The sequence below is a fragment of the Arvicola amphibius genome, chromosome 2, assembly GCF_903992535.2.
Source record: "Arvicola amphibius chromosome 2, mArvAmp1.2, whole genome shotgun sequence".
Classification (NCBI taxonomy): Eukaryota; Metazoa; Chordata; class Mammalia; order Rodentia; family Cricetidae; genus Arvicola; species Arvicola amphibius.
In genome coordinates, this window is record NC_052048.2 from 148,620,322 (window position 1) to 148,646,729 (window position 26,408).

The 26,408-nt window shown below is 51.2% G+C and overlaps 1 protein-coding gene across 6 annotated transcripts in view; it reads left to right on the forward strand.

The window, feature by feature from the left end:
* The window catches only part of Prkag2 (protein kinase AMP-activated non-catalytic subunit gamma 2), a 267,184-nt gene that overhangs the window by 75,129 nt on the left and 165,647 nt on the right, over positions 1-26,408 (forward strand). For 4 of the 6 annotated variants that reach the window (XM_038318269.1, XM_038318270.1, XM_038318272.1 and 1 more), the window contains exons 2-3: positions 1,675-1,746; positions 8,061-8,340. In XM_038318269.1, the coding sequence (XP_038174197.1) occupies positions 1,675-1,746; positions 8,061-8,340 (352 nt within the window). The other 2 variants (XM_038318273.1, XM_038318274.1) reach the window with 2 other exon arrangements.

Consider the following 26,408-nt stretch of genomic DNA (forward strand, 5'->3'; position numbering starts at 1 on the left):
TGATGGATGTAAAATGATGCAAGTATGCTTAACTGCCACTGAATTAGAGACTTAAAGATGATTACCTTTCAGTATCCATGGATGGGGCTGGCTTAGTGCTACAGCGCTTGCCTAGCATGGTGATGACCCTGGGTTCATTCCAGCATGACACACACAAACAGACCCAGTGATAATTTTTATTGTATATATTTTATTCCAATTATTATTTAATAAACAAAAATGAAGTGTTAAGGATACCGATTTCTGTAGACTTGAGGGTGGCCCACCTAGTGTGTAGGCATTTTCCAAGACCACATGCAGGGCACAGGAAGCGCAGGACTGGCGAGGCAAGGTGAAGCTTCTGCCTTACACCTGACTCAGCGATGAACTACCCTCCCCGCCCCATTCTGCGTTAGAGCCCTGTGATGGTTAGTGCCAACTGTCAATTTGACAGGATTGGGTTCACTGAAGCCCCATCTGAACTGTGGGCAGACCGTTCCCTGGGTGAGTTGAGCACACATAAAACTTGCGTTTTATGACTCTCCATTCCTGATCATGGGTGTGTGCGAACAGCTGCTTCACGCTCCCGCTGCCTCAGCTTCCCTGATGGGCTGTACCCAAACTGTGAACCAGAAGAAGCTCATTCTCGCTGAAGTGGCTTTTGTCTGGGCATTTGACCACAGCAATAGGAAAAGAAACTAATGCAGCCCCACCCACTCCCACTCATCTCCGCCGCTATCAAAGCTTCATCTGTTGCTCCAACACCACCCACGAGTGCGATCATCTTTCCAGGAGGCACCCTTCCTGGGACCACTTCAAAGAAGCCTCATGTTTCATGTCGAGTGAGAAAGTCCTGTCCATCAGCCACTGCCCAAATCATCCCCAGATAGGCCACTAAGATTTCAGCCTGCCTGCCTTGACTCTTTATCTTTTATCCCTTTGGTCTGTGTCTTTGTCTTCTTTCTGGCTTGCTGGAGGATGGGTGGGCGCTGTTGTTGGGCATTTGGCTTGATGTTCTGGGAGGAAATGGAGATACAGGTGAGCATCAGCTATGCTACTGGAGTTGTTAGGGCTGGCGCCTGAGCCTGGCATCCTTAACCTAGGCTCAGACCTTCTTCTGTATGCCAGCCAAATAGACAAGCAACAAGCAACAAGCAACAGTGAAAAGTGGGAAACTATCCATCCAGTGTGGTCACATAATGAAGACGAATGAACAGGCCCAGTGCCCCCTCCTCTGGCCCTCTAAGGTCATCTTCTGCGTCTTGGCATGAGATCAAGATTTAAAAACAAGACGAGAGGTTCGCCTAAGTATAAGCGCCCTGGCTACGGTGTAGTCCGCCCATCATTAACCCATCCTTGTCTCTTGACGCCAGTGTGTTTTGCAGGGTGGTCTAACAGCTTGTCAGAGTGGGGTGAAGATAAGGTTGGCACCAAGCTCTGTAGCCTTCTCCTCAGGAGGCCGGGATTCCTGAAGAAATACCATTTCTCAGTTCTGTTGTTTCAATAGTCTGGTAGCCCAAGGGAGGATCACAGTATCTCTTTAGAATATTTCATTCCTACAAGGCTCCCTACAACAGCGTCTCCCTCCTGCCTGGTCCTTAGGAAGACTCTTGGAGAGGGCGGAGGTACCCTCCTGGAGCATGCGCACCTGCCCCGAGGAGCCGTGGCCTTGACTGTGCTCTCTCTTCCCCCCAGGACCTAAGCTCGTTTGCCATGCCGCTCCTGGATGGAGATGTGGAGAACTCGGACAAACACTCTTCTCGGAAGGTGAGACTCCCCTTCCCAAAGCCGCTCAGTACCCCCTCATGAGTTGCCCCAGGGCAGGCAGAGTTTGAGACACCCTTCTGGTGTACTTCTGTGGGGCTCACACCAGCATGTGGGTTGGCTGGGGCTGAATCATCCTGAGACAGCTCGCCTCACAAGGCCATGCCTCCTAAGTTGCTGGCTGCTCGGATTCCGAGTCCTCTGGGCTTTGCTCTGCCCCTGTCCCTCGCCGTGGACGCTGCCATCACCAGTGTCCCCCAGAGTGAGAGGATGCAAAAGAGGGAGATAGATGGTGAGCTGAGCCGGGATGCTGACTGGCAGAGATGAGGCTAAAAGCAGTGAAGTTGAGGAAAGCTGTGTTCTTTAGTGTTACCGTCACCACAGACAGTTTGACAGTTTGTACCACTGTGCCCACGGACTTTGTGGGTGGGGTAATCTCTCCTCTGGCCTGTTCCCTCACCACATCCATTTGCCCCTCTCTCTTTAACTCTTTGCTCCCCCACTCCCTTATTTTTTTTCTAACATTAAGAAACCATGACATAGCCAAGGCTATTAGCAATACAGAGTCAGGCCAGGAGTGAGGGATGAGGTGGCGGTGGTGGCAGGTGAGGGGTTACAATGGCCATCTAAGAAGGGGGTCAAGGCAGGCTTGTGGGTTTCCCCTGAAATTGGACATCCTATCACTCACTGACCCAAGCACGAAAATGACCATAGAGAGGGGCTGCAGCATCTAGAGTGACTTCTGGGTGCTCTCCAGCCTGGGATCAGGGCATGAGTTCCCATCCTGGAAAAAGGGAGTCTATTCTCGGAGTGTTTGAATCACATACAATTGAATCAACAAATTGGTTTAGGCCTATGGGGCTCGCTTGGCAGTCAGTCCCCTGCCCCACCCTGCCCTACCCAAACAACCTTATTAGCGTTACTGTGACCCAGCCAGAAAGACTGTCAGAAAATGGCCTGGAGCCTGGGCTGGCAGGCGCCACCCCACTCAGTGCCTGTAGTGTAGCCAGGTCGGGTCCTCCGGGCCTCTGCCCTGTTACGTTCCACATAGGCCTTCCTGCATGGAAAATCCAGTAGGAGCTAAGGCTGAGGCAGAAACGCTTCAAAAGAGGTGGGGCTTTCCTGGTGGCCCCAGAAGCCCAGAGAGAGGCTATAGTTATCACAAAAAGTCAGCTGAGACAGAAAGGTCATGGAGGTATTCTTGCCTTCCTTCGACATTTGCTCAGAATTAGCCTCACCCATCCTATGGGCCTGGTGAAGGACCATGCCCAGGGGGAGAGGCTTGTCTAACAGCAGCAGTGCAGTCAGATGCTGGAGAGGGTCAGGGCTGTAGAGCATGCTCCTCTCCTACATCGGAGTGCAGTCTCCAGAGGCAGCTTGGAGGCAGGGTCTCTCCTGGCAAGCTTTGTATGAAAGAAAGAGGTGCTAGTGCCGGGAGCTAGTAGCGCCTGTGGGCATTGCAGCCTAGTGTCTCCACCTCCCAGAGAGCAACTCCTGTTGGGCCTGGAGATACTGCAATGCTACTGTCTCACAGCTCTCAAGAGCCTCTAGTGCGGGTGACAGTCAAGGGAGCCTTTTGGAAGACAGTGAGGTGACGGGCATCTAGAAAATTTTCCATTTTTATCCCTGAAAGGCATGTCTCTGGCCCTGCTCAGTTCTTCACGACATTGGCCTTGCTCCAAATGGAAACACAAGAGAGAACCTCAGTTAGATTCCTACTTATGTCTGGCCCTTCCTGAGGCCGTGATTACAGAGGCCCAAGGTGAATGAGGGATGCTACTTTTGTGGAAGAAGGACATTAATGAGGGAACGTGTAGACCAGAGGAAGACAGGGCAGTGGAAACCATGACATATCTGTCTACCCTCAGGAACCACACTGGATGCATGTGGCACTCCCTGTGAGAGGCACGACCTGAGTCCAGGTTGCTTAGTGCTAGTCCAGTATGTTCCCCACTGTCCCTTAATGTCCTGGACCTCAGGCTTGGGGGACTGCCAGTCAGGGAAATGTCCTAAGCAGGACACATCCCATGCCAGTGATCTTGACTACCCAAGGTGTCCATCTGGGCACATTATCAAGGGGAAAATGGGACTCCCATGTCTCCTCTTCCTTGTACCCTGTCCCCGAGAGGGACAGTTGTCTGTTGTCATGACCTATCTCTGCATGGCGCTCTGGTCAGCTGACTGTGTGGCTCTAGTATATAGAATCAGCCACGCTGCAGTGACTCATCAGCCAGGGGAGTCCGTGGAATGGTCCAGCACACACTCAACTAATGGCTGGGCTTCCCCATCCATCGAGCCCATCACTGCCCGGCACCTCTCATTCCTAGCAGTCGACATGTGGCCTTAGACGTGACAGTCTCTCTTTGAACACGCCTCCAGGGGCAGGAATTGTGTCTGCCAAAATGATTAAGGATTAGGTGGCATCATTAAGGAACAGGTGCAGAAGGTGTCTGCAGCCCAGCAGGTGCTAGCAGGGCAGGTGTGGAGATGCAAGTGGCAGTTAGCCCCAGCAGTGCATGTGTAACACTGCAAGGAAGAGCACGTGCATTGTTAACTTGCTCACAGGGAGTGCTCCACTGGGCAAGGCTGCGGACATCTCTTGTTTTCTACCCATTGCTGGCTGAAGACCGATCTCAAATCCTCTCTGGAGATCAGCCACAGGGGAGTCCTGGAAACTTAGTACAGCTGCCCCACTTTCAGCTCTTCCAGCCTGAGCAGTTGGGCTCATCACTGGATTCCAAGGCTGGCCCTTAGGTCCCCCGGCTTTGAACTTCCGCTCCCCAACTGCCTTCCTGGCTTCCTTTAACTTCTTTTCTCTGCTTTTCCCTCCATCTCCAAGAGCATGGATGCCCTACATTGTTAATCTCCCCTGGTCGGTCCTGAAGCCAGCCCCCAATTGGCTCCTTCCTTACTTTCTCACCCAGTGCCTCCTCTTCTGTTTGGTAGAAAGGCAAGTCCAGCTAAGACCAGAGCAGGAGCTGGCCCTCATCTCAACTCCCTGCCTAGTGGCTCCCTGACAAACATGGAATTTGCCCTGTCTGGGAAACTCTGCCTTCAAGAGCCTAAGTACCTCCTCTCCATTAGCTGCTGTGAAGCCAGGCACACACTGGGGAGTCTCACCCATACGCAGAGAACCATCAAGTTATGTGATCTGAGTATCATTTTGCTTCAGCTAGCCTAATAGCCTGGGCATGGCCATCCCTGGTGACTCTAGAGGCACCCACGGTCTGCTGTTTCCTGCCAGCCTCTTTCAGGAAACAGGCAGGGAAGGATAGGATCTACAGGGGCAGGTCTCTGTAGGAGAGTCCAGGCAGGGCTGAGCCTCCTCTGTTCTTTGGCCATTTTTAGAGGATGAAATAGAAGGTCTGTTTTCTGGGGCTCCCTTCTCTGCCTGAAGGCTGAGTTTCTAACTCTTGGGGTTCTGTAGTTCTGAATGTAGAATAGATCCTCCATCAGCAAGGTCTTGGGCAATCCCTTGCCAATCAAAATCGATTCAAATCTTTTATGGCATTTAGCTCAACTGCTCCTATGAGTTCCTGGGTAGATCAAACATTAGCCTCTGTATCTGAGACCCGGCTTCTTCTCAAATCCCACCCCAGATGCCTCCTTTCTCTTGCCCATAATCATGTCCAAAGCCATGCAGACTTTAGGGTCTTCTCTGATCTGGGGTCCCCGTTATAGGTGGTTTTGCCTGCCCTGGGCATCCCTTTGTCTGCTTCAAGCTGCTGGCATTTCACCTTGTTCTGTGATCTCCTGGGAGGCCTACTTCTTCCCTGTCTGCCTTGGTCTTCTCTCTAGAAATGGATGCTGGCATTTGCCTGGTACACCACCTCATCCTCAGGTCAAGTTCCTGTGCAGGGCAAGCTACACTTATAGTAGGAGGAGTGCTGTGGGCCAGTCTTCGGGGACTCCAAATGGGACTCCCTCTCTGGCCTTTCTCCCTGCTTTTGCCTCTTTGGTCCCCTGGACATTTTTATAATCTTACTAGGAGATGTGTAGTATCAGGGTTAAAGCTGCAAGCCTTGAGGTCAGAACTCATCAGCTTTATCATGCCCACTGTGGCCCCAGTCAACACCTTCTGCTATTAGACGAGGTGGCATCCAGGGATAAAGAATGGCGGACCTCATGTACACGTGAAGTCAGTGCCTACCTGGCTCTGGAGTCACATGGTCTCCCACAGTCAGGAAGCAGATCCTGGTGCCATGTAGCTGTCATAACTAAGCTATTCCTGAAACTCAGCCTTCCTTCTTTTACAGCCTACAAGTCCCTCTCCATTAGGACCTTTTAAAACACAGTGCTGCTGCTGGTCAGACATGTATGAAGGGTCACCTGCGTACCAGGAACCATGCTAAACATCCCTCCTGTGTACAACACAGCAAGTCATCTTTGCAGCCCATGAAGCAGTCTAGCATCCCCATTGTGTAGAGGAGGGCCAGATGCAGAGAGTCCGGCTCATTCATTCATCCACACACACTGATGGTGCAGGACTCAGACTCAGGTCTCTGTCCAAATCCTTGCTCACTCTATCACCTTCTGCTTCCTGTATGTATGGTCTCTACTGCAGGTGAGAGTCTCTTGGCTCCCTGTTTTTTACCCCATGGCAACCCACCTACCACCTGAAGAACCTCTTGCTTTAAAAGTGATCCTGAATCCCACAGGCAAATGGGATGGTGGCTAAGTTGCAGAGGCAAGGAATCTCACTGGTCTTCATAACAAATAGGAGGGGAGTTGATTTGAACTAATTTCTAAAAGCATGTTTAATGATTTATTTGTATTTTATGTGCATTGGTGTTTTGCCTGCCTGCATATCTATGTGAGGGTGTCAAATCCCCTGGAACTGGAGTTACAGACAGTTGTGAACTCCATGTGGGTGCTGGGAATTGAACCTTGGGCCTCTGGAAGAGCAGCCAGTGCTCTTAACCACTGAGCCATCTCTCCAGCCCCTGAACTTCTTTCTATGGAGGTGATTCAATTATAAGATCCTGGTCACACACCAGTCTCTGCCTCTGAAGCCATTCAGGAAGGAGTTGGCACCAAGTGGGTCCCGCACCTCCATGTGACATTAGGGTCAGATGGAGAGTCACGTGGAGAGGTACTCTCTGGAGACTGATGGTCACTGAAGAGGCATCCCCTCGAGGGCATCAGGCCTTGAGATGCCTGATACTGGGAGCTCAGGAGCACCCTCTACTGGTGAATTGATGCAATACTTTGGGGACTCTCCTTAGCATGGCCCTGGTTACCAGTGTCCTTTGACCCTTGTCCCCTGAACCTATGACAGTTACTTTCTTTTCTGTTGCTGATTTGGGGTCCCCTTAGGTTCCTTTGGCTCTAGTGTAGTAGTAGTAGTAGTAGTAGTAGTAGTAGTAGTAGTAGTAGTAATAATAATAATAATAATAATAATAATAGGACCATAGTCAATCACCACACATCACACCATTGTTGCGAATCAGTTCTTGTGCTAGTGACGTCGTCTGTGCACTCGGACAGCCCTCCAAGCTGAGGACATGACTGTCCTTATGTCACAAAGAAGGAAACAGAGGCAATAAGACCAAGGTGCTAATATATTGCTGACACGGTTAATGGGGCAGCGCTGAGGTCAAAACCCAGCCTGCAGGAAGCAAGCTCCTGAATCCATTCACACTGCCAATACTGAATGTCTGTGAGCTGGAGCCATGACTTAAAGCCACGGGACCTGATAATTTTTTAAACTAGGGCTGTGTTTTTGAACCGTCATTGAAGTCTGAGGTCCTGCTAGCACTTTCCTGACTTCTGCTGGTGACCTTAGCCATTCAAATGCCACAGTAGCTTGGGGTGAGATCTGTCATCTCCTCATACCGGCATCTTCATCAATGAAGATACCAAGGTCTGGTATACATTCGGGATTACAGAGGCTTGTGCTTCTTCTCCTGGGGTGGGGTGGGGAGACAAAGAACCACAGTTGCATCGAGCCTGAAACAGGACGAGTGGAGAGCTTCAGCAATGGAAGCTGATGTGGGAACAGTAGTCAGGAGAGGCAGGGGTGGTGCTAGGTCCCCTCTCCCCACCTTCATGCCGCCCCACCCCCGCTCCAGGGGGTTAGACAGTTACACAGGGTGACCGGGGGCTCCAGGACAGAGGCTGACCAGCCCAGAATTGAGCATCCAAGGCACAGGCGCTGAGGTCTGGACCATTCCATTGCCCCCTCTGTGGAAGAGATCAGGGTTGTTTCTCTGTCTGCTCCATGAGGGTAAGAAGGAGCAATAAAGCTAGACCTGCTGCAGGCAGCTCCCAGAGTGCCGGAGCCTTGTGACGTCACCCATTCGTCTGTCTTTCTGCAGGTGGACAGTCCCTCTAGCTCAGGCAGCCCTTCCAGAGGACTCTTCTCCAGGGGCCCCCAGCCCCGGCCCTCCAGTCCTGTGTCTGCTCCCGTGAGGCCCAAGACAAGCCCTGGCTCTCCCAAAACTGTGTTCCCATTCTCCTACCAGGAGTCCCCTCCGCGCTCGCCACGCCGGATGAGCTTCAGTGGGATCTTCCGCTCCTCATCCAAAGAGTCTTCGCCCAACTCCAACCCGTCTACCTCTCCCGGGGGCATCAGGTTCTTCTCACGGTCCAGAAAAAGTAAGACATTGATGCTATGGTTTCAGGTGGGTGCTGGGCTGTGGGGACCCTTCCCCATAGCCTCTCAGCCAAGTGGCATCAGAACCATAAAGTCGCCGCTGGTGACTGGCGCCTGAGCCATGCCTTCGTGTGCAATGACACCCATTTCCCCCTGCTGGTTTCTGTCTGCACTGTCCTCCAGAGTGGCAACCTTGATGGTGTGAACTCATTGGCATGAACTAGATACTTCCTGAGGTTCACAGTCTGATTTGGGAAATCAGATGTTGGCTTCTAGTGCTCAGAATATGCCTGCCCCCAAGGCAAGTGTGCTACCTAAGTATGGCTCTGGCCCCTGGGGTTAGGGGTCAAGGAACTTTGGCTCTGTTTACAGAAGACCCTGAGTTTTTTTTCTCGGGGTGAGATAGATTGGCTGGAGAAACATGGAGGAAATGTGTGTGTTGGAGTGAGAGCATCCTTTTGATTCATAAATTGCTTGTGATCTGAAGATCAATGGTGTCACTTGAGCACTGTTGATCACAATAAGAAATGCCAAGGCCAACCGGAGAGTCGGGGTGTGTCTCGGTTACTGGCTGTGATAAATTGTCCTGGCAAAAGCAACTTAACGGAGAAAGGGTTTGTTTGGCTCACAGTTCTGCAGAGATGTCGTCCCTCATGGTGAGGAAGACATGGTAGCGGGAGCAAGAGGCTGGCTGGTCACATGGCAGCCACACTCTGGAAGCAGAGACTAAACAAACAAGCAAACAAACAAACAAGCAAACAAACAAAGCCAAAAGCTCCTTTATGCTCCCAGTGGCTCAACTCTTACCTCTTAAAGATTCTACAGCTTGCCCAGACAGCCCCGCAGCTGAGGACCGCATGTGTTCAAACAGGAGCCTGAGGGGCCATTCTACGCTCAAACACCACAGGGAGTGTGTGTCCTCCCTGCCTCTGTCTTCTTCCCAGTTTCTCTACTAATTTAGAATGTTTGCTTGGAGAATGGAGAAGGGAGTTGCCATGGAATGTCAGAGGTCAAGGGTATCCCTTTTCCTCTGGGTGGCACCTGCTTTTCTTGTCTTGCAAGACCATCTGTGGAGACACTTGAGCCTTTCTGAGTTGTGGGTTAAGAGAGTTCCCTTTGTTTGATGTTTCGTGTATACATGTGGCCTGTGGGATATTGTGCCTAGTAGCCCAAAGTCATGTCCCAGGACGGCAGCTCTCCTGCTCTCCTGTGAACCTGTAATACACAGATATGATATCCTGTGACCGAGCGTTGCTGGCAGACAGTGTTCCTGTAGGCCAACATCATCCAGGCAGTGTAGCTGTGCATCTACAAAGCCCAGTCAGAGCAGAATGTTCCAGCGCTGATGTTGAAATGTTCTAGAGAACTTCCTCCGGTTTCTGGGCCACACCCTGAGATTCTCACATGTAGTTGTCCTTCACTGTCTCACAAGGTATTGGTTCCCCGGGATTCACTGTGGAGACCAAACCCTGAGGACGCCCAAGTCCCTTATATAAAAACAATGTAGCAGTTACCTAAGCTTGTATAATTCTTTCATACACTTTTAGAAACCATTTTTAAATCTTCTTATCAGTTTTTTTCTGCATTCTCTATCGATATACCATGCGTTTGTAGTGCCTTGAAGAGGCCAGAAAAAGTTCCTCTGGGCTGGAGTCAGACAGTTGCCAACCATTGTGTGGCTGCTGGGGACTGAACTCTGGTCCTTTGGAAGGGAAACCAATGCTCTTAACTCCTGAGCCGTCTCCCCGGTCCCCTTCCGTATACTTTAAATCACCTCTGGATTATTTATAAAACCTAGCATGCTGTGCATGCTGTGTGAATAGTTACATCTGTAAATACATATCTGTCATCTAGGAAAGAGACGGTCAGATGGCTCAACTGGTAAAGAAGGCACTGGCCATCAGCCTGACAACTTGAGTTCCATCCTAGCACCCATGGAGAGGAGGGAAGAGGGAACCTACGGCACAGAGTTGTCCTCCAGTCTCGCTGGCACCTCTCCAATTAACACACACACAGTTGCACACACCACACACACAGTTGCACACACCACACACACAGTTGCACACACCACACACACACAGTTGCACACACCACACACACACAGTTGCACACACCATACACGCAAAGTTGCACACACCACACACAGTTGCACACACCACACACACACATACACACACATCACACACACACACCCACACACACCAATAATTTTAGAGTCTATACATAATCTATATAGAAGCAATTAAAAAATTGTTTTGGCCTGTGGTTGGTTGCATCTACAGATGGGGAGAGCCAGCTGTGCACCGTTGTATGACCCCTCCAAATGGAGGGCCCAGAAGACCAGACCTCAGCGGAGTGGTCTCATGCTTGGGTCACATACAACTGAGCTATCTCTGCCTCCAGGGCTGTGGTTATGGAGCTCCACAAGCTGAAGACTTAAGATAGCACCGAGACATGGTCTCCTGAAATGCAGTCCCAGAGCCAAAGTCCAAAAGAGAGGTGGGTGGGCCCAGGTCCACAGGAAGGATTGGCTGAGGAAGCGTTTACTTTCTCTGAAGCACTCCTGGTATGTGTGTGTGTGTTGATAATTGTGGTCTCAGCGCTGGAACCTAGAGCCTCATTTGTGCTTGGAAAGCGCCCCCCACTGAGCTCGTCCCCTGTCCTGTTTTTATTTGGAGACAATGTCTCCAAGCTAGCCTGGAACCCACCCTGTAGCCCAGGCAGGCTGTCTGCCTGCAGTCCTTCCACTGCCTCCCTCTGAGTAGTTGGGACACAGGTCTGTGCCACTGCACCTAGCTTAAAAGATAAATGCATGTTTTAAAGTGAGCTTGGTGGTAGGTGTTGTCTGGAAGCAGGGGACAGAGGGGACACGTAAGGCTGGTAGTGTTCAGGGTCAAAGCCAGCATCTAGATGTTTGATGTGGCGGGGCTAGGAGAACTCCGGGTGAGTGAGCCACAGGACGGGCTTTCTGATTGTGTCAGGCGGCTTCGGGCAGACCTGGGAGGCCCAGCTAGGAGTTGGTACAAGTCGTGTGATGGGTGTGTACTCAGAGCAGGAGTGTGTGAACTCAGTGCACGCAGGTGTGCATTAAGTGTAGGAGTGGACATGGTTGGTGCCGGAGCAGTGTCAGTGAGCACAGAAGTGCACTTTCTGACGCTAGGTTGGCTTGCCCAATGCTGCAGGAAGACTGCTATTGTGAAGGACCAGGTCCTGCCCTGTGCCAAACGCTGGCATGAGTATCTGTGTTCCCTAGGAGACCTCCTCAGACTCCCAGCACCCTCTCTTAGGGTCCTAGGCAAGACAGGCTCATGGAATGGCAGAATGGGCCACCACCAAACTTCACAGATGGGAAATTCAGGTTGCAGACTGAGGGGCACAGAACCCCACCCTCAAGCAAGCACTCTCGAAATGTCTAGTCCCCAAGGCACAGGGAAAGAGGCTGGCGCGGAAGCAGAGAGGCTGGTGCCTCCGGTCCTCATTCATGCTCTGAGAAGCCTGGATATGGGTGAGGTTTACAGTCCACGTCCTGTGACTCCACTCCAGGCTGTCTGTGCTCCTTGACTACTTCCCCTGCCAGACACCAAATGCTGCTGCCTCCTTGGCACACGGCCTGCAACCTCTGCTGAGCCCTGAGCCCCAAGGCAAGTGTGCAAGCTTTGTAAGTTTGGGCATCAACTTGTCCCAAGTCAGCTAAGCGGACAGCTGTCAGCAGCATGGGGCTGGGGCCATGTGTCGAAAACTGGGGACCGCAGCTCCCCAGCAGTGAAGGAACTATTGGATGGGATCACAGACGCTGATCACAGAGCTCTTTTCTAGTTCCCTGGGCAGCAGTTCGTGCTGCCTCTTCCATTTAGTCTCCTATAAGGCCCGTCTATGTTCAGGTCAGGGAGGCTTTTGAAGGTTTCTCTTCCCTGGCCTCCTAGGCAGCTGTGGATGGGCCGAGAAAGGGCTATGGAATGTCTCTGGTATTCATTAAAAGATGGAAGTTGATCAGGTTGAATGGGAGGACTTGGCTTCTTGTGGGGCGAGGGGGAGCCCGTGGGATGTGGGAATACTTGGCAAATCAAGTCTTTCTCAGGAGTACTTTCACAAATCAAGTCTTTCTCAGGGGAGTTGCTCACGTTGTTGCCCTTGAACCATTGTGCCCAGCTTCTGGGCTTCCCTCACACCCACCAGGTACCAGTGTGCAGGTCTAGGGTCAGCTGGAGCCCACAGCCCCAGATTGCCTGGCCTCTCCATCTGGAGTTTCATGTGGGCCTGGCATGAGGTTGTCTTGTCGAGTCGACAATTTATCTACTTTCCCTGAGGCTCGAACATCTATTCCTAGGTGAAAGTTCCTACTGCCCCAGAATTCATGCCACAGCTCACAGGGGCTTTCTGGTGATAGTACCATGACACCCACTGTGTCCATTGCAGGGATGTCATTTCCCAGAGTCCTGAGAGGACTTTCCTGTCTGGTCTCTTTACCAAGAATAGCTGCGCAGCGGATCAACTGCCCCACTTTTGCCTAGAGTGGACGGTAATCGTATAACGGCCCAGTTTTCCTGGGTGCACTGCCTACGAGTTGTCTTTGACCCACATTTGTACAAAAGGACCTTGGGGTGGGCCGTGCCTTATTCCTGAGGCTGTTTTGGTCCCCATTCTTGCACTGTCACCCTACTGTGGTTTTGTCTTGTTTTTGAAATGAGGATGTTGTGCAGGGTAGCCTCAAATTTATAATCCCTAAGCCTCTGCCTTCCACTACTGGGATTCAAGGCACATGTCACCCCACCCAACTCCCTACTGACTTATTAAACTAGGAAGACAACTTATTGGGCAGATCTGGGGAGTCTGGGCTTAAAAAAGAACCCAGGTGAACTCAGGATTCGGGAAGGGAAGAGATCCTACTGGCTCTGGGGCACTTGATCACAAGAATGTATGTTGTTTGTTTGTTTTATTCAATACAGAAAGGTCCTTTGGCTTATTCCTTGATTCCTTTTATAGTCTGTCTGAGTAGCAAAGTGGGGATGCCTGGGTCACTCAATGATGGATGGCCAAGGCTAGGTGATGGACCATCGGGGGCAGACACAGACTCCCGAAGCAGAAGCGTCCTTGCTCTCTAGAGGCTGACATGGGGTGCTGGAGAAGCATTTTCATCCGTCTCTGCCAATGGGCAGATCTGCCCTAGCCCTTTGGTCAGCTCACAGCAGAGCCCGTAACTCAGTCTCTGTAACAGTCCGGATCTGCAGTATCCCACAGGTTCATGTCTGAGATTTTGCTTCCCAGCTGCTAGTGCAGCTCGGGGAGGCTGTGGAACCATCGTGGTCGTCTGGGAGAAGTAGGTCTCTCGGGCTGGGCCTTGTGAAGGTGCTAGCCCCAGCCTAGTTCTAGATGCTCTCTAGGCTGTGAAGGGCCCCCGCTACCTGCTCACACCCCCTGAATTTCACCACAGGCCTTCACCACCATAACTGACTGAAGACCTTGTCCCGCCTTTGTGTAGTTTCTGCCCCGGACTGTTGTCACCGCATCACAGATGGAACTAACGCTCCGCCTCCCTTGTGTGGTCCTTCGCCCCTCTACAAGGGTTTCTTCTTGTCTTGAAAGGACACCAGTCACACGAGATGAAGGGCCTGTCCAACTCTAAGATAATCCCATCTCAAGTATCTACATCTACAAGTGGCTTTAGTCCCAAGCAAGGCCACATCTGAGATTCTGAGGAAGGTACTGAATTTATCCACCCAAGTGCCAGTCACAGCTACAGCTGACTGTCTTTGATATTTGTTTTGTTTCCTTTGCATGGCTAAGGTCTGTTCTCACTCCTACCCAGGCTAGTTTCTTCTTGGTTTTCTCTTTGTGTTGCTTCTACTTGTTTTAGGACCTCTTTTGGCTTTTGAGCAGAGTCTCACCATATACCATAACAACTCATGATCCTCCTGCCTCAGCCTCCTGAGTGCAGAGGTTACAGGCATGTGCTCCCATGTCTGTCTCTTGTTTCTGTTAAAAGTTGAAAAATCAAAAACAAACAAGCAAACAAACAGAAAACCAAAGCAGTGGAAAGCTGATCATCCAACCACGACATAGCCTATAGGTGAGGCCACCAGGGGACCAGTCCTCCCACGGAGTTTTGATGATCTTACAGAGACAAGCACTCAGAATCGATCAGAACTCCCAAGTGTGGGTAGTTGGGGATTTCAGGGTGGGGCTGGATTAGAATTAGATGAGAAGCACAAGCCAACAGCCCAGGTAGAATTTGGTGGGAAGAACATGGAGGTTTTCAGAGCACAGGCTCACAGTGCGAGGAGGCCTGTCACAAGTGTCCAACCCACTGATCCCCAGGACAGCCTAGGGAGGCAGCCTCTGCTGATGAGACACCAGCAATGGGATGTGAGATGCCTCAGCATCGAGGAATGCTTGCTGCTCTTCCGTAGGACCCAAGTTTACAACCGCCTCCAGTTCCAGGGTTTTGATACCCCTTTCTGGCCTTTGGGGGTTCCTGCATACACATGGCACGCGTGTACATGCACACACACACATGCGCGCGCATACACACACACTTTTTAAGTAAAAGGCGACAACAGCCAAGCCCACATAGACGATACATTATGATTTGGATTTGTAGTGTTATACTGAAACAGGAGTAAGTTCAGGCCCTCCACATGACCCCTGAGGAAGGGTCTTTCCACTCTTCTTCTTCAACCAAGGCTGAAAGGGCTCAGCTATCAGAGCAGAACATGCACCTTACCTGGGAGTCTTCTCCAGGAATCCCATGTTCTCCTGGAAGTCAATCCAGCAGAAGAGTCTGGGAGGCCCCAGGGTCTGCTCTGTGGAGGCCAGGACAGGCACAGGTGCAGGGATCAGCCCTGTGCACCATCAGGGTGGTCTCCAGGTGTTCAGCCTCAGGTGCAGGGATCAGATCAGCCATGTGCACCATCAGGGTGGTCTCCAGGTGTTCAGCCTCAGGTGCAGGGATCAGATCAGCCATGTGCACCATCAGGGTGGTCTCCAGGTGTTCAACCTCAGGTGCAGGGATCAGATCAGCCATGTGCACCATCAGGGTGGTCTCCAGGTGTTCAGCCTAAGGTGCAGGGATCAGATCAGCCATGTGCACCATCAGGGTGGTCCCCAGGTATTCAACCTCAGGTGCAGGGATCAGATCAGCCATGTGCACCATCAGACTCCTTTTCCACGTCTTCACTCTTCACGTGGACATCTTATGTCAATTCTGAGCCATGAAGATGCTCTAGCTGGGTCTTCCAAATGGTGACCTCCCAAAAACAGGGCCGGGATGTGAGGGGAGTGGAGCATAGGAGCATAAACTTTAATCCCCCAGAGGAAAACAAAGCAATGTGAAAGACGGGTGGACTGTGGGGGCTGTACTCCTTCTGACATGGACACTGGACAGGACCAGAGACACAGCCCCTCGGAGCTCAGGAGGCTAGGGATGTGCCAAAGACAGTTTGGAGCAGCTTAGTAAGTATATCAGTTGCCACCTGGGTAAAGTCTCCCTTGATGAGGGGAACAGCCAGGCAGACCCTTAGGCAGATTCCAGCGGGAAGATATTCTGCCCATGGTTTGTCATAAGGTCACTGCTAGCTCTTCTCTCTGCTTTCCCTCCAACCTTAGTTTATCTTTTCAAAAGTTTACCTGTGTGTGTGTGTGTGTGTGTGTGTGTGTGTGTGTGTATGTGTGTGTGTGTGTGCATGTACACATACATGTGGAGGCCAGAGGTCAACCCCAGATGTCAAATTTCGTTTATTATCCACCTTATTTTTTTAAAATGTTTTTTTTTGTTTGTTTGTTGGCCTTAAGCCTATAAGTAGGCTGTTTGGCTAGTCATGAAGTCCCAGGGATCCCCTGTCTCCTCCCTTCCTGTGCTAAAGCCAGTGCACCCCCCACCAGCTTTTTTTTTTTTTTTTACGTGTTCTGAGTACCAAACTCAAATTCTTATATGTGCGCATCTTGATCACCATCTTGGTTATCTTCCCAGCCCTAAAAAGTTCATCTCTGGTAGTTTTTCCATGTTATCTAATGAGATGCCATATTCTACATTTAACCATCTGGGACAGCCATTGCTCCATCTACGTCCCACACTTATTCAAGGAGAGATGCCCTTAATAGTGTTCTTTTTTCCACCTTTATTTTCTGGAAATTTTTTTCTAGCATCTGATTTTATTCACACAATGTGGGACTGTGTAAGATGAGAGCAAAGCTGGGGTCCCAGTGTCCAAGGTATGGCCCTACCTGCAGGTCTCTTAAATCACCCTTGTTTCCCTGGCTTTGTGACCTACTGGCCACTAGGGGGTGCTACAGCCTCACACGCTGAGCCTTAGGCTGGCGCAGCTGTGGCCCTGCCCAGAGGAACGAAGTAGAAACCAGCCATTTATGTCTTGTCCCTGCAAAATAAGGAAGCTACAACGAAGATGCACACCTCTGACAGTCAGCCCATGCCTCACAAGGCCCTGATAAACGCTAGGCACCGGGAAGACGACAGCAAACCAGCGTGTCCCTCCCGGCCTTCCCGCATGTTCCGTCAGGTGGGAAATGCATACCTCAGACATAAACATGCAGTGTCGAATGCCATGAAGGAAATCGAGAGGGACATGGGGTGCAGCATACAGGAAAATCAGCAGCAGCCTCTATAATGGGAAGACATTTGGTCCGGGGCGGGAGGGAGGCAGAGAGGGCTCAGATGGACAGCTGCAAAGACGACATGCCTGGCAGGGGAGTGGTGGTTCATTTCTTCCTGTTCTTTGAGCCCTCAGAGAGCAGGTCAGTGTGGACGGATCTGAAGAGGACGAGAGCTAGCTGCTGGAGAGGTCAAAAGAGGGTGGGGCCTCCCTGGAGGAGCCCAGGATTCTAGGCTTTAAATGAATGGTTCAGGGGAGCCGTCAGGTGTCAGAGGGATGACGCCCTTTGTAGGAGTTTGTGTGACTGCTGCTCAGGGTAGACAGTGGAGATGGAAGAGTGAAGGCCGTCAGAACCACTGAGCAGACTGGATGCCAATCCAGTAGGCGCCAGCCTCCCTGGAGCCTTCTCTTCAGGCCTGTTTTCTCTAGAAATCCGTGCCTGCCTATGCTTGGCTTGAGCAGTCCCCCAGAGTGTGAGCCAAACTGTTACCACAAGCACCCTTGTAGTCTGCTGCCTCCAGACTGGCTTCTCCCGCTTTCTGGTCTCTTTGAAAACCACATGCTGAGCTCTTCCTGTGTTTGACCCTTCCCCAGCTCTCCAGCCCCACCCCATCTACGGCCACCATCCCCACCAGTCCCAGTCAGTGCACTGGGGGCCACCCACACAGGAAAACCCTACACCACACGGCTGCCGATAGAAGGCACTGCAACCTGGAAGGAAAGACCGGCGGCCTTCACCAACCCTGCAGAGGGAAGGAAAGGCCGGCCTTCACCAACCCTGCAGATGCCAGCAGATGCTGTCGGGAAGCAGGTGTCTTCTCAGGCTCCCATGATCATGGTATTGGCAGTGGTTTTAGGAAGTGAGATGAAATAGCATTGGATCAGCCTCTCGGCTCCCACTGAGCAATAAATAGCATCTTGTTTTAATGAGCAGTGGTCCACACTTGGTGACCATTGCTGATGGAAGTGACCACACTGACATCGGGACATTTTATTTGTCCTACTAGGAAAGAAAGGAATTTTTTTAAAAAAAATTCCTGACCCGGACATCCTTACTGATTACAGAAAGGCTATTCCAGGCAGGACAGGTGAAAATCCGGAGATGGAGATCACACCCTGGCCCCTGGGTAATTTGCACCTGCCTGGCAGTAGAGAATATGAGCAGTGAGTATGCAAATGAAGCCACGCAGCTTCCCTGCAGCGTAGTTTGAACATTTTTCTTGTTGCCTTCCGCAGTAGGAGATACATTTGAGAGCTCGGGAGACAGCTCAATTACGCATGCTTGACAACCTGAGTTCAAGCCCCAAAACCAATGTAAAAGGCTAGGTGCCTAGGTGGCATATTCTTCCAGCTCAGTGCTGGGAAGGCAGAACAGAGGACCCCATAGCTGGCTGGCCAGCTCGCCTAACTGGTGAGATCCAGGTTCGGTGAGAAACTATTTCCAAACGTGAGGTAGATGGTACCTGAAGGACAGCCAAAGGGGTGACTGACCTCCAAATACCCCCTCACACACACCCCATTTGATGTTGTCATCTATAATGACACAGGACCTCCCCTGGACTGTCTTCTGTGTCTCTCTATTATTGTCTTTATGAGGTACGCACAGCTGATTTTATGACCCAGGTGGAGGGAGTGATCGCAGTTGGGGAAATACCACCCTAGATGGTCAGAGAAGCTGAGGCGGGTTTGGAATGCCTGCCAGTGGAGTCTGGCTCGGGCGTGGAGGATCAGCTGGATGGAGGGACTGACGCTGCGTTCTGGCCGGAGATGTCAAAGCTGTGTTTTCTAGCTCAGGTTTCCAACACCAGCTCAGCCTTGACCGCGGTCATGTGTACTCCGAACCTCCTGAGGAATTTCATTTTCTGTTTGTGGTTAGAGCGCCCTGGTTCTACCAGGAAGCCGGGGGTTCTGTAGCATCCTAAGCAGGGTGACTGCACATGACCCCCTTTCTCTGAGTGTGGATCTTTATCAGAGTGTGTGCCCTGACAGCCTTTGAAATCCGAATGCGCTGGCAGAGGAGTTTGCTTAACTTGTGAGACTCCAGCCCTTTCACACCACCACGGCCTTGGATCCCAGACAGGCCTTCCTTTATAGCCCGGCAACTGGGAGTTTATTTTTCAAATAAATGTCTGTTTTCCCATAAAACGCTGAAGGTTTTGTGCTGTGTGGGGAAGAATGAGCTCCAGCTTTCAAGGCTTCAATTTGGAGTCTCCAAGTCTACAATTTACATGCCAAGGGCTTCCCCAGGGCTGAAGGGGCCCTGCCCCAGCTTGCCCTGTAGAACAAACACCGGGCAGTGGGGCAGCCTATGTGGATCAATGGGCCATTGTGCCCAAGTACAGAGCAGGAACAGAAGGGCCAGGGCTGAACTGGAGTAAGTGTGGTCCACCAGCCTGGCAGTCTGGGAGCACCGCTGGTCGCTCTGCAGACAAACCTTCCTGAGCCTCCGGCACCTTCTCCTGAGGACACCGTTCACATTCCCGGCCAGGAAGGGTCCTGCAGGGAACTTCTGTGTACTGACAAGAGAAGGGCTTAGTCTGGGCTTAGATGGTTACACTCATGTGACTCTGTGGTTGAGGGGTGAAGGAGGGCTGAGGTAGCCACAAGAGCCTGAGAGGCGAGCCAGAGATTAGAAAAAAATAATAAAATAAGCCCTCCCAGCCTGGGTGGGAGAGTTTAGGAAGGAGGAAAATGTAGAACAGCCAAGGGTACCCAATGGGGGTTGGAACATGAGCAGTGGGAGCCATAGGGACTGTACCCAAGCCAGACACATTTACCAAGGTCAGCCTCCTCTTCCCCCCCCCCCCCGTTTAGAAGGAACTGGGCATCTCTCTCCAGGGTCTGTGGCCCGTGGGAAAGGGAAGAGCAGGGAGCAGATGAGAGAACACACACAGTAACTGGGGACATCGAGTAGCTGTGGGGCCACATCCCAGGGCCTGGGTCTTAGGAACAGATCTGTCCAGTTACTCCCAACACTTTAGAGAGGAGCCTCACCCTTTAGGACAGTGGCAGCAGGCTGTTTGGTAAGGGAATGTTGTAGACTCTTCCCTGCAGGGAACTCTCAGTGACACCGGGCACACTGCCTTCTTTGTGGCCATTGTTTGGTGTTTACCTGGGGCACCACTGTGGGTCTCCAATAGTATGTCTTTTGCTGTTAGCTTTCATAGGACTCCATGGTACCTGGGCATTGGTTCCCACACTGAAGAGACAGAGAATGGGAGGCACTAGCCTTCCTGAAGTATGGTTGGAGGAAGAACTGTGGAGAGGGAACTCACGATGTGTGTGTGGGTGGGGAGGTGACAGAGAGGGAACCCTAGCATACCCTTGGTGGAGATCTTTATGAGGAATAGGGTGCTTTTCCAACAGTGAACAGAGTATGTCATGCACACCTGACTGCGGACCGGGCCCCCACTTCTGCTGTCCCCGTGGCATGGAGCTCTGTCCTGCTCTTGGAAGAGCCCTTCGGGCAGCCACCAGGGTTGCCTCCTCTCTTCTTTCCGTCTCTGGTCCAATGGCCCAGTGCCACGGTGGACACGGGACAAAAGGGCAGCAGGGGAGAGTGAGGAAGGCTTTACGCAGAGCGGGGCGGGGCTGCAGAGTGGGGAGGAGGCTGCATGTGCCTCCTGGAGACAGATGATCTGCACACAGGTACCTGGGGGTGTATAAACAGGAGACACAGTGTTCTGGGGGGTGTATAAACAGGAGACACAGTGTTTGCGGGGTCCTTGAACCAGCAATCTTAGTGTGTCTTCAGATGCCAGCATCCAGACTTAGTATGAGTTTTGTTCAATGCCCAACAAAACTAGATTTACTCTGACTGGCCTGTTCCCTGGGCACAGCTCCTTTCCGGAGGCCACAACTCACCCAGCCTTGGCCAGCCAAATTCCCAGGGACTTGTGCTCACTGGCTGCAGCTGGAGCTGTCCAGATCCCAGCAGCTGGCAGGTCCGCAGGCTCCTGAGAAACGTGACTCATCCAGCCTGTCCACAAAGAAAGGAAAAGTATGTGTGGCATCCGGGTTTCCTGAAAAGTGTAGCCATGGCATGGCACAGCTATGTGGCCCGGCACCCAGTACAACTCTAGGAGGGCGCCCTCTGGTGGCTGCCATGCACCTGTCCCCTGACGGAGCGCCTGTCCCTGCCAGCCCGGACTGGCTGTGGCTGTTGGGAGTGAATCATGGAGTCTTCCAGTCCTCGCAGGTCTGCCTGAAGGACACTCCTGCTTTACTGGAGACAATAAAAGCCCTTGCTAGTGAGCGCGGCCTCGCTCTCCTCACCGGTTTACTGCTCAAGCCTTCCCCACCCTCTTTTAAGACAAGGTTCTTCCGTAGCTGTCCAACTCACTTGGTATCTGAGGATGGCCTTGAACTTCCGATCCTTCTATCTACCTCCACCGAGTACTGGATTGCAGGTGGTGTATGTGGTGCTAAGGGTTGAGGCCAGAGCTTCATGCATGTTGGACAAACACTGTGCTGGGCTATGCCCCTAGCTTCTTTCAATTCTGGTTGAAAAGTAGTATTCCACGTTGACAATTTCAAGCTAATAATAATAATAATAATAATAATAATAATAATAACAACATGGAGAATAATAATAAGGTAGAGAGTGGTAGAGAAAGACTCCTGACTTCTGCTCTGGCCTCCACTTCCATGCTCACACAGGTACACCTGAATGCGTGTGCAGGAGAAAACACACATACACACACCCAATGTACACACATAAAAACATGTTTAAACAGTCTAAAGGGGTCTCTTGTCTTTTTTTAACCAACTCACAAAGCTAACATCCTTCCACACTTGCTTAGATCCGACATCTATCTGTCTGTCTGTCTGTCTCTTCTCTCCCCTCCCCTCTCCAGACAGTGTTTGTCTGTATAGACTCAGAGCGACTGAGGGTGGGTTACAGGAACAGCATCCCCTAACCCAGTGGCTCTCAGCCTTCCTGATGCTGCAACCCCTTAATACAGTTCCTCGTGTTGTGATGACCCCTACCATAGAATTATTTTTTTTTGTTTTTTTTTTTTTTTGGTTTTTCGAGACAGGGTTTCCCTGTAGTTTCTAGAGCCTGTCCTGGAACTAGCTCTTGTAGACCAGGCTGGCCTTGAACTCAGAGATCCGCCTGCCTCTGCCTCCCGAGTGCTGGGATTAAAGGCGTGCGCCACCACCGCCCAGCTCATAGAATTATTTTTGTTGATACTTCATAACTGCAATTTTGCTAGTGTTATGAATTGAATCGTAATGTAAAGATCTGCTGTACAGGATATCTGATCTGTGACCCCAGGAATCTTGGCCCTCAGGTTGCAAACCACCACCTAGCCCCTTAAGGCTTTATGAAAATAAGGTGTTTCCGCCCCAGTGTAACTATCAAGTCCAGGAAACTGCTGTCAACCTAGAGTGATTAGCTACACTCCGGCTTTGTTCGCATTCAGCAGAATTGTCCTAATGACATCCTTTTTGGAAGCACCCCAGACATGACCAAGTCTGTGGCCCCGGCTCTCCTGGCCCTCAGCTCCCCACAGCTCCTCTGTCTGTCTCATCTTCTATGACCTCAGTACTTGCCTGGGCCCGTGACTACAGGCCACAGCCAGCCATTGTGTGGCTGCCCTCACTCCGGGCGTGCCAGCACTTCCTCATGATCAGACTCAGGGTTAACTGTTGGCAGGCAAGCCTCAGGCCTGCTTCCGTGTGCCTGGGCCTCACAGCGGGGAGCCCATGACTGTTCCAGCACCTTCCTGGTGATAGGAGCCCTGGTGACTAGCCGGGACCTGTCTGCACAGTGAGGCTCTCCACTTTATTATTAAAGTGTTCGTTTCCTTTTGTGATAAGTCAGCGCTCTGGGGCAGCTACTTAGAATATTATATAAACAACCTTTCTCATCCAACTTTGACTTGCTACTTTTAGCAGCAATCAGGAATCTTGCCTAAGCTGTGATGGGCGCCACAGAGTGACATTCTAATTCCTCATTAAGTTTGCATTAGCTGTTGGATGGGGAGTCTTTCTCAGGGAAGAGCCACCATCTTCCCGTTCTCAGGAGCAATGTATTAAGGTTCTGGATTCCCCATCTCTTTTGTAGGTAGAAATTCTTCACATCCATGGTTAGGATTTGTGGTTCCCAGGAGATTTTCTCAAATATGTGTGGCCTTCTTACTTTTTCTTTGGGGGAGTGTCTGACAGGGCCTCTGGCCCATTTGTCTTTTCATTCAAGATTCATGGGGAGGGAGAGAGAGAGGATGAGAGAGAGAAGAGAGAGTGTGTGTGTTTACTTGCACCACATGCACGTGAATGTCTGCCAAGGCCAGCAGAGGGCCTAGGATTCCCCAAAACTGGACTTATAGGGAGCCAGCTGGTGTGGGTGCTGGGAACTGAGCTTGGGTCCTGAGAGAGAGCAGCCAGTGCTCTCAGTCTCCCCAGCCCCCCCTGCCTGCCTTTAATTGTGTCGTCTGTGTTACCAGGTTACAGGGATTTTGGAAACTGGATATTTTGCGGATATATGACTTGCAAATACTTTCTCCTCTGTGAGTCTTCACTGTTTTGATGAAATCCTTTGATGCACACAAAAGGTCTGGATTTGGTGGTGACCAGAACTACCATAATGTGCTGTTCCTTTGTGGAAATGAAGGAAGGGGAGGGTACGGAGGAGGTGGGTGCTGGTGATTACAGTTTGTTTAAAAGTATGACCCGAAGATGGAGCTGGAGGGGCAGCTGACGGCAGTGACGATGGGGGCACAGGCCGTGGGAACAGCCAGTGCTGTGGCACCGTGGCGGATGCTGTGCTGCTTGTGGGATCTTTCTGCCATGTTTGTCTTCCGTCTTCCCTTTAAGATGTCTGAATAAGCCAGGCCTGCTGTGTAACTGTCTGTTACAGGAGAATTGTTGAAGAACTGTTTAATTTGCTCGAGACTTCAGTGGACCCAGGTTTCTCTCAGGGGTTGCATTTGACCTGGATGGGTAAATCTTTCTGTCTGCCACCTCATTTTATCCCCCTTTGAGAAGCAACCAATCAAAGGCAACCCTTGGTTCAGACCTCCTAGTCATTGAATTCCCAGTTGAATGAGTGGATTCAATAGCAGTTGGGGTCCTTCAAAGGAACCCCGGGTCCCAGAAAATGGCATCCCTGTTCAGGTGCCTGGCAGGTGAGGTTAGGCCAGCCAGATGCTGGCTTTTGGCCAAGCCTGGGAACTCACAGGTCTTCTTTCCCCTGCCACAGCTGGGCCACAATCCTATCTTACTTTGTTGCTTTGATCAAAATATCTGATGTTTGGCCTTTCGATCTACTGCTCCAGGGTGCTCTGAGCCCAGGATCTGTCTTCTGGGCTCCAAAGCAGCTGATCTTTGTCCTTCCCACTTGTCTTTGGGACCTATGGGGCTGTGGGCCTGATGTGCTTTGACAGCGATCTTGATAAGCGGATCCTGTCATCTCTAAAATACAGGGACCTCAAGAAAGAACTAAATGAGGCCCCCGAGAGCCCTGCTCGAGCTCATGTAGCCTCTTCAAGGCTCAGAGATCTACAGATTCCATACTTCCTGGTTCCAACATTTTGGCTAAAGATAATTATAGCTGTGGGTTTTTGCTTCTCTGTACATGTGTGTGGGCATGCATGTACTCTATCCCTATCTCTGTACATATGTGTGGGGGTGCATGTACTCTATCCCTATCTCTGTACATATGTGTGGGGGTGCATGCACCCTATCCCTGTCTACTTTATTCCCTTGAGACAGGGCATCTCATTGAACCAGGCTGGGGCTTGGTGTTGGTTCAGCTAGATTGGCAGCCATCAAGCCTCAGCAATCCTCCTGTTGCTGCCTCTTCAATGCTGGGGTTATAGGAATGCACAGCCATACCTGGCTTTTTATGTGGCTTCTGGGGATCCTAACCCAGACCCTCATGCTTGCACAGAGAGCACCCAGCACTCCTCTGTGCATTTGGCAGTAGGATTGCCTGTGACCAAATTTCAGTGGGCTTAGACGGCATTGGAGTGAGCTGATCTGGGTGAACTGAGTTTATCTTTGCCAAAACAAACACTCTCATGTCACTCATACGCTCCCAACTCCAGTGTCACCCCCCCACCCCCGGCGCCACAAGGCTAGGTGTGACCCTGAGTGTTCTGGGGTGACTTGGAGCCACATGGTTGCCTGAGTCAGGTGGGGAGGGCCAGGCCTCAGAGGTGTGACTCACACACAGTCCCTGAGGAAGGAATAAGGGAGGCCCCAAGGGCATGTTCACTAAGAACTAAGTGCAGCACAACCTTTAGAACGCTCTGTGAAATATGACACACTATTTTGCAACCAGCTGGCGTGCTCTTGCCAGTGTACACACTGCTCCCTGCTCCAAACGGATCTCTACCTCACACCCCCAGTTTTGATTGGCAGCAGCCGCTCAAGGACCTGGGTGCTTTTCAGGCCCCGCGAGGGTCACAACCCTCCAAGGGTTGAGAGCAAGATTTTGTGAGATTTTGTCGGTGTGCCCTCAGTTGCTTTTCGTGCATCCCTGCAACAGAGAAGCAGCTGCTGGGTCCTAACTGTACATGAACAAGGAAGCTGTGGAGTAGGTCAAAGATCTCAGCTCTCTTCCAGACCACTCTGGAGGCCTGAAGCTTCCTGTGAACGCCTGTCCCTAGATATTCCTAATTGAACAGCAGCAGCTGGCCTCCTCCCAACATGTTGAAAACACAAGAAAGTGTTTTGGGGAAGTCTCCCCACACAGGACGTGTGAACATGCTTACCAGGCAAGCTGTGGCCCTGGAGGCACAAGTGTCACAGTCCTCAACAGCTCTACACTAGATTGAGAGACACCCTTCACAAGAATGGATCAAGGTTCCCGAAGTGAGATAGTGATGCACCCTGGGTCTCAGCTGCCTTTGTCCCCTCTAGGTCATTGCGACAACTTTAGTGAAATTTATCATGACATCCAGAGTAGCTTCGGTGGTAATGAGGGTTTAATGGCTTTTCTGAAGTGCGATTTTAGTCAAGAATCATTTCTATGGGTATTCCACAGACTTCTAGATAGCAAGAGAATGAAACTGCCCCTAACCGTGTCATTTGATGAGGCTAAAGCTCTCAGAGTCCCATCCACTACTCAGTCATGTGGAGGGGGTCCTTTAGGGGTACAGGTAGAGGTTGGGTAGCCACCATGGTATCCTCAGCAGAGACTAAGAGCCACACTGGCCAGTTCTGGGTAGTGCCCAACCTCAAGTCTAAAATATGCCCAGCTTACTGGACAGCAGGTGTCTGTATGTCTTGGCATGTCTTCCTTGTGTGGAAACATGGCCAGTCACCATCAGGAACCCTCCAACGATTAAACAGATTATTTGCATGCTTTAGATTACTGGGTCTCTTAGGACCACTACAGCACACTCACTACAGCCACAGTGCAGAGGTGTGACCTGTGCAGTCCCCAGAGCGTGAGAACACCTCTTGTATACCCTGGAGTACAGCACTGTGTCCCTCACCTGTCTACAGCCCCTTTG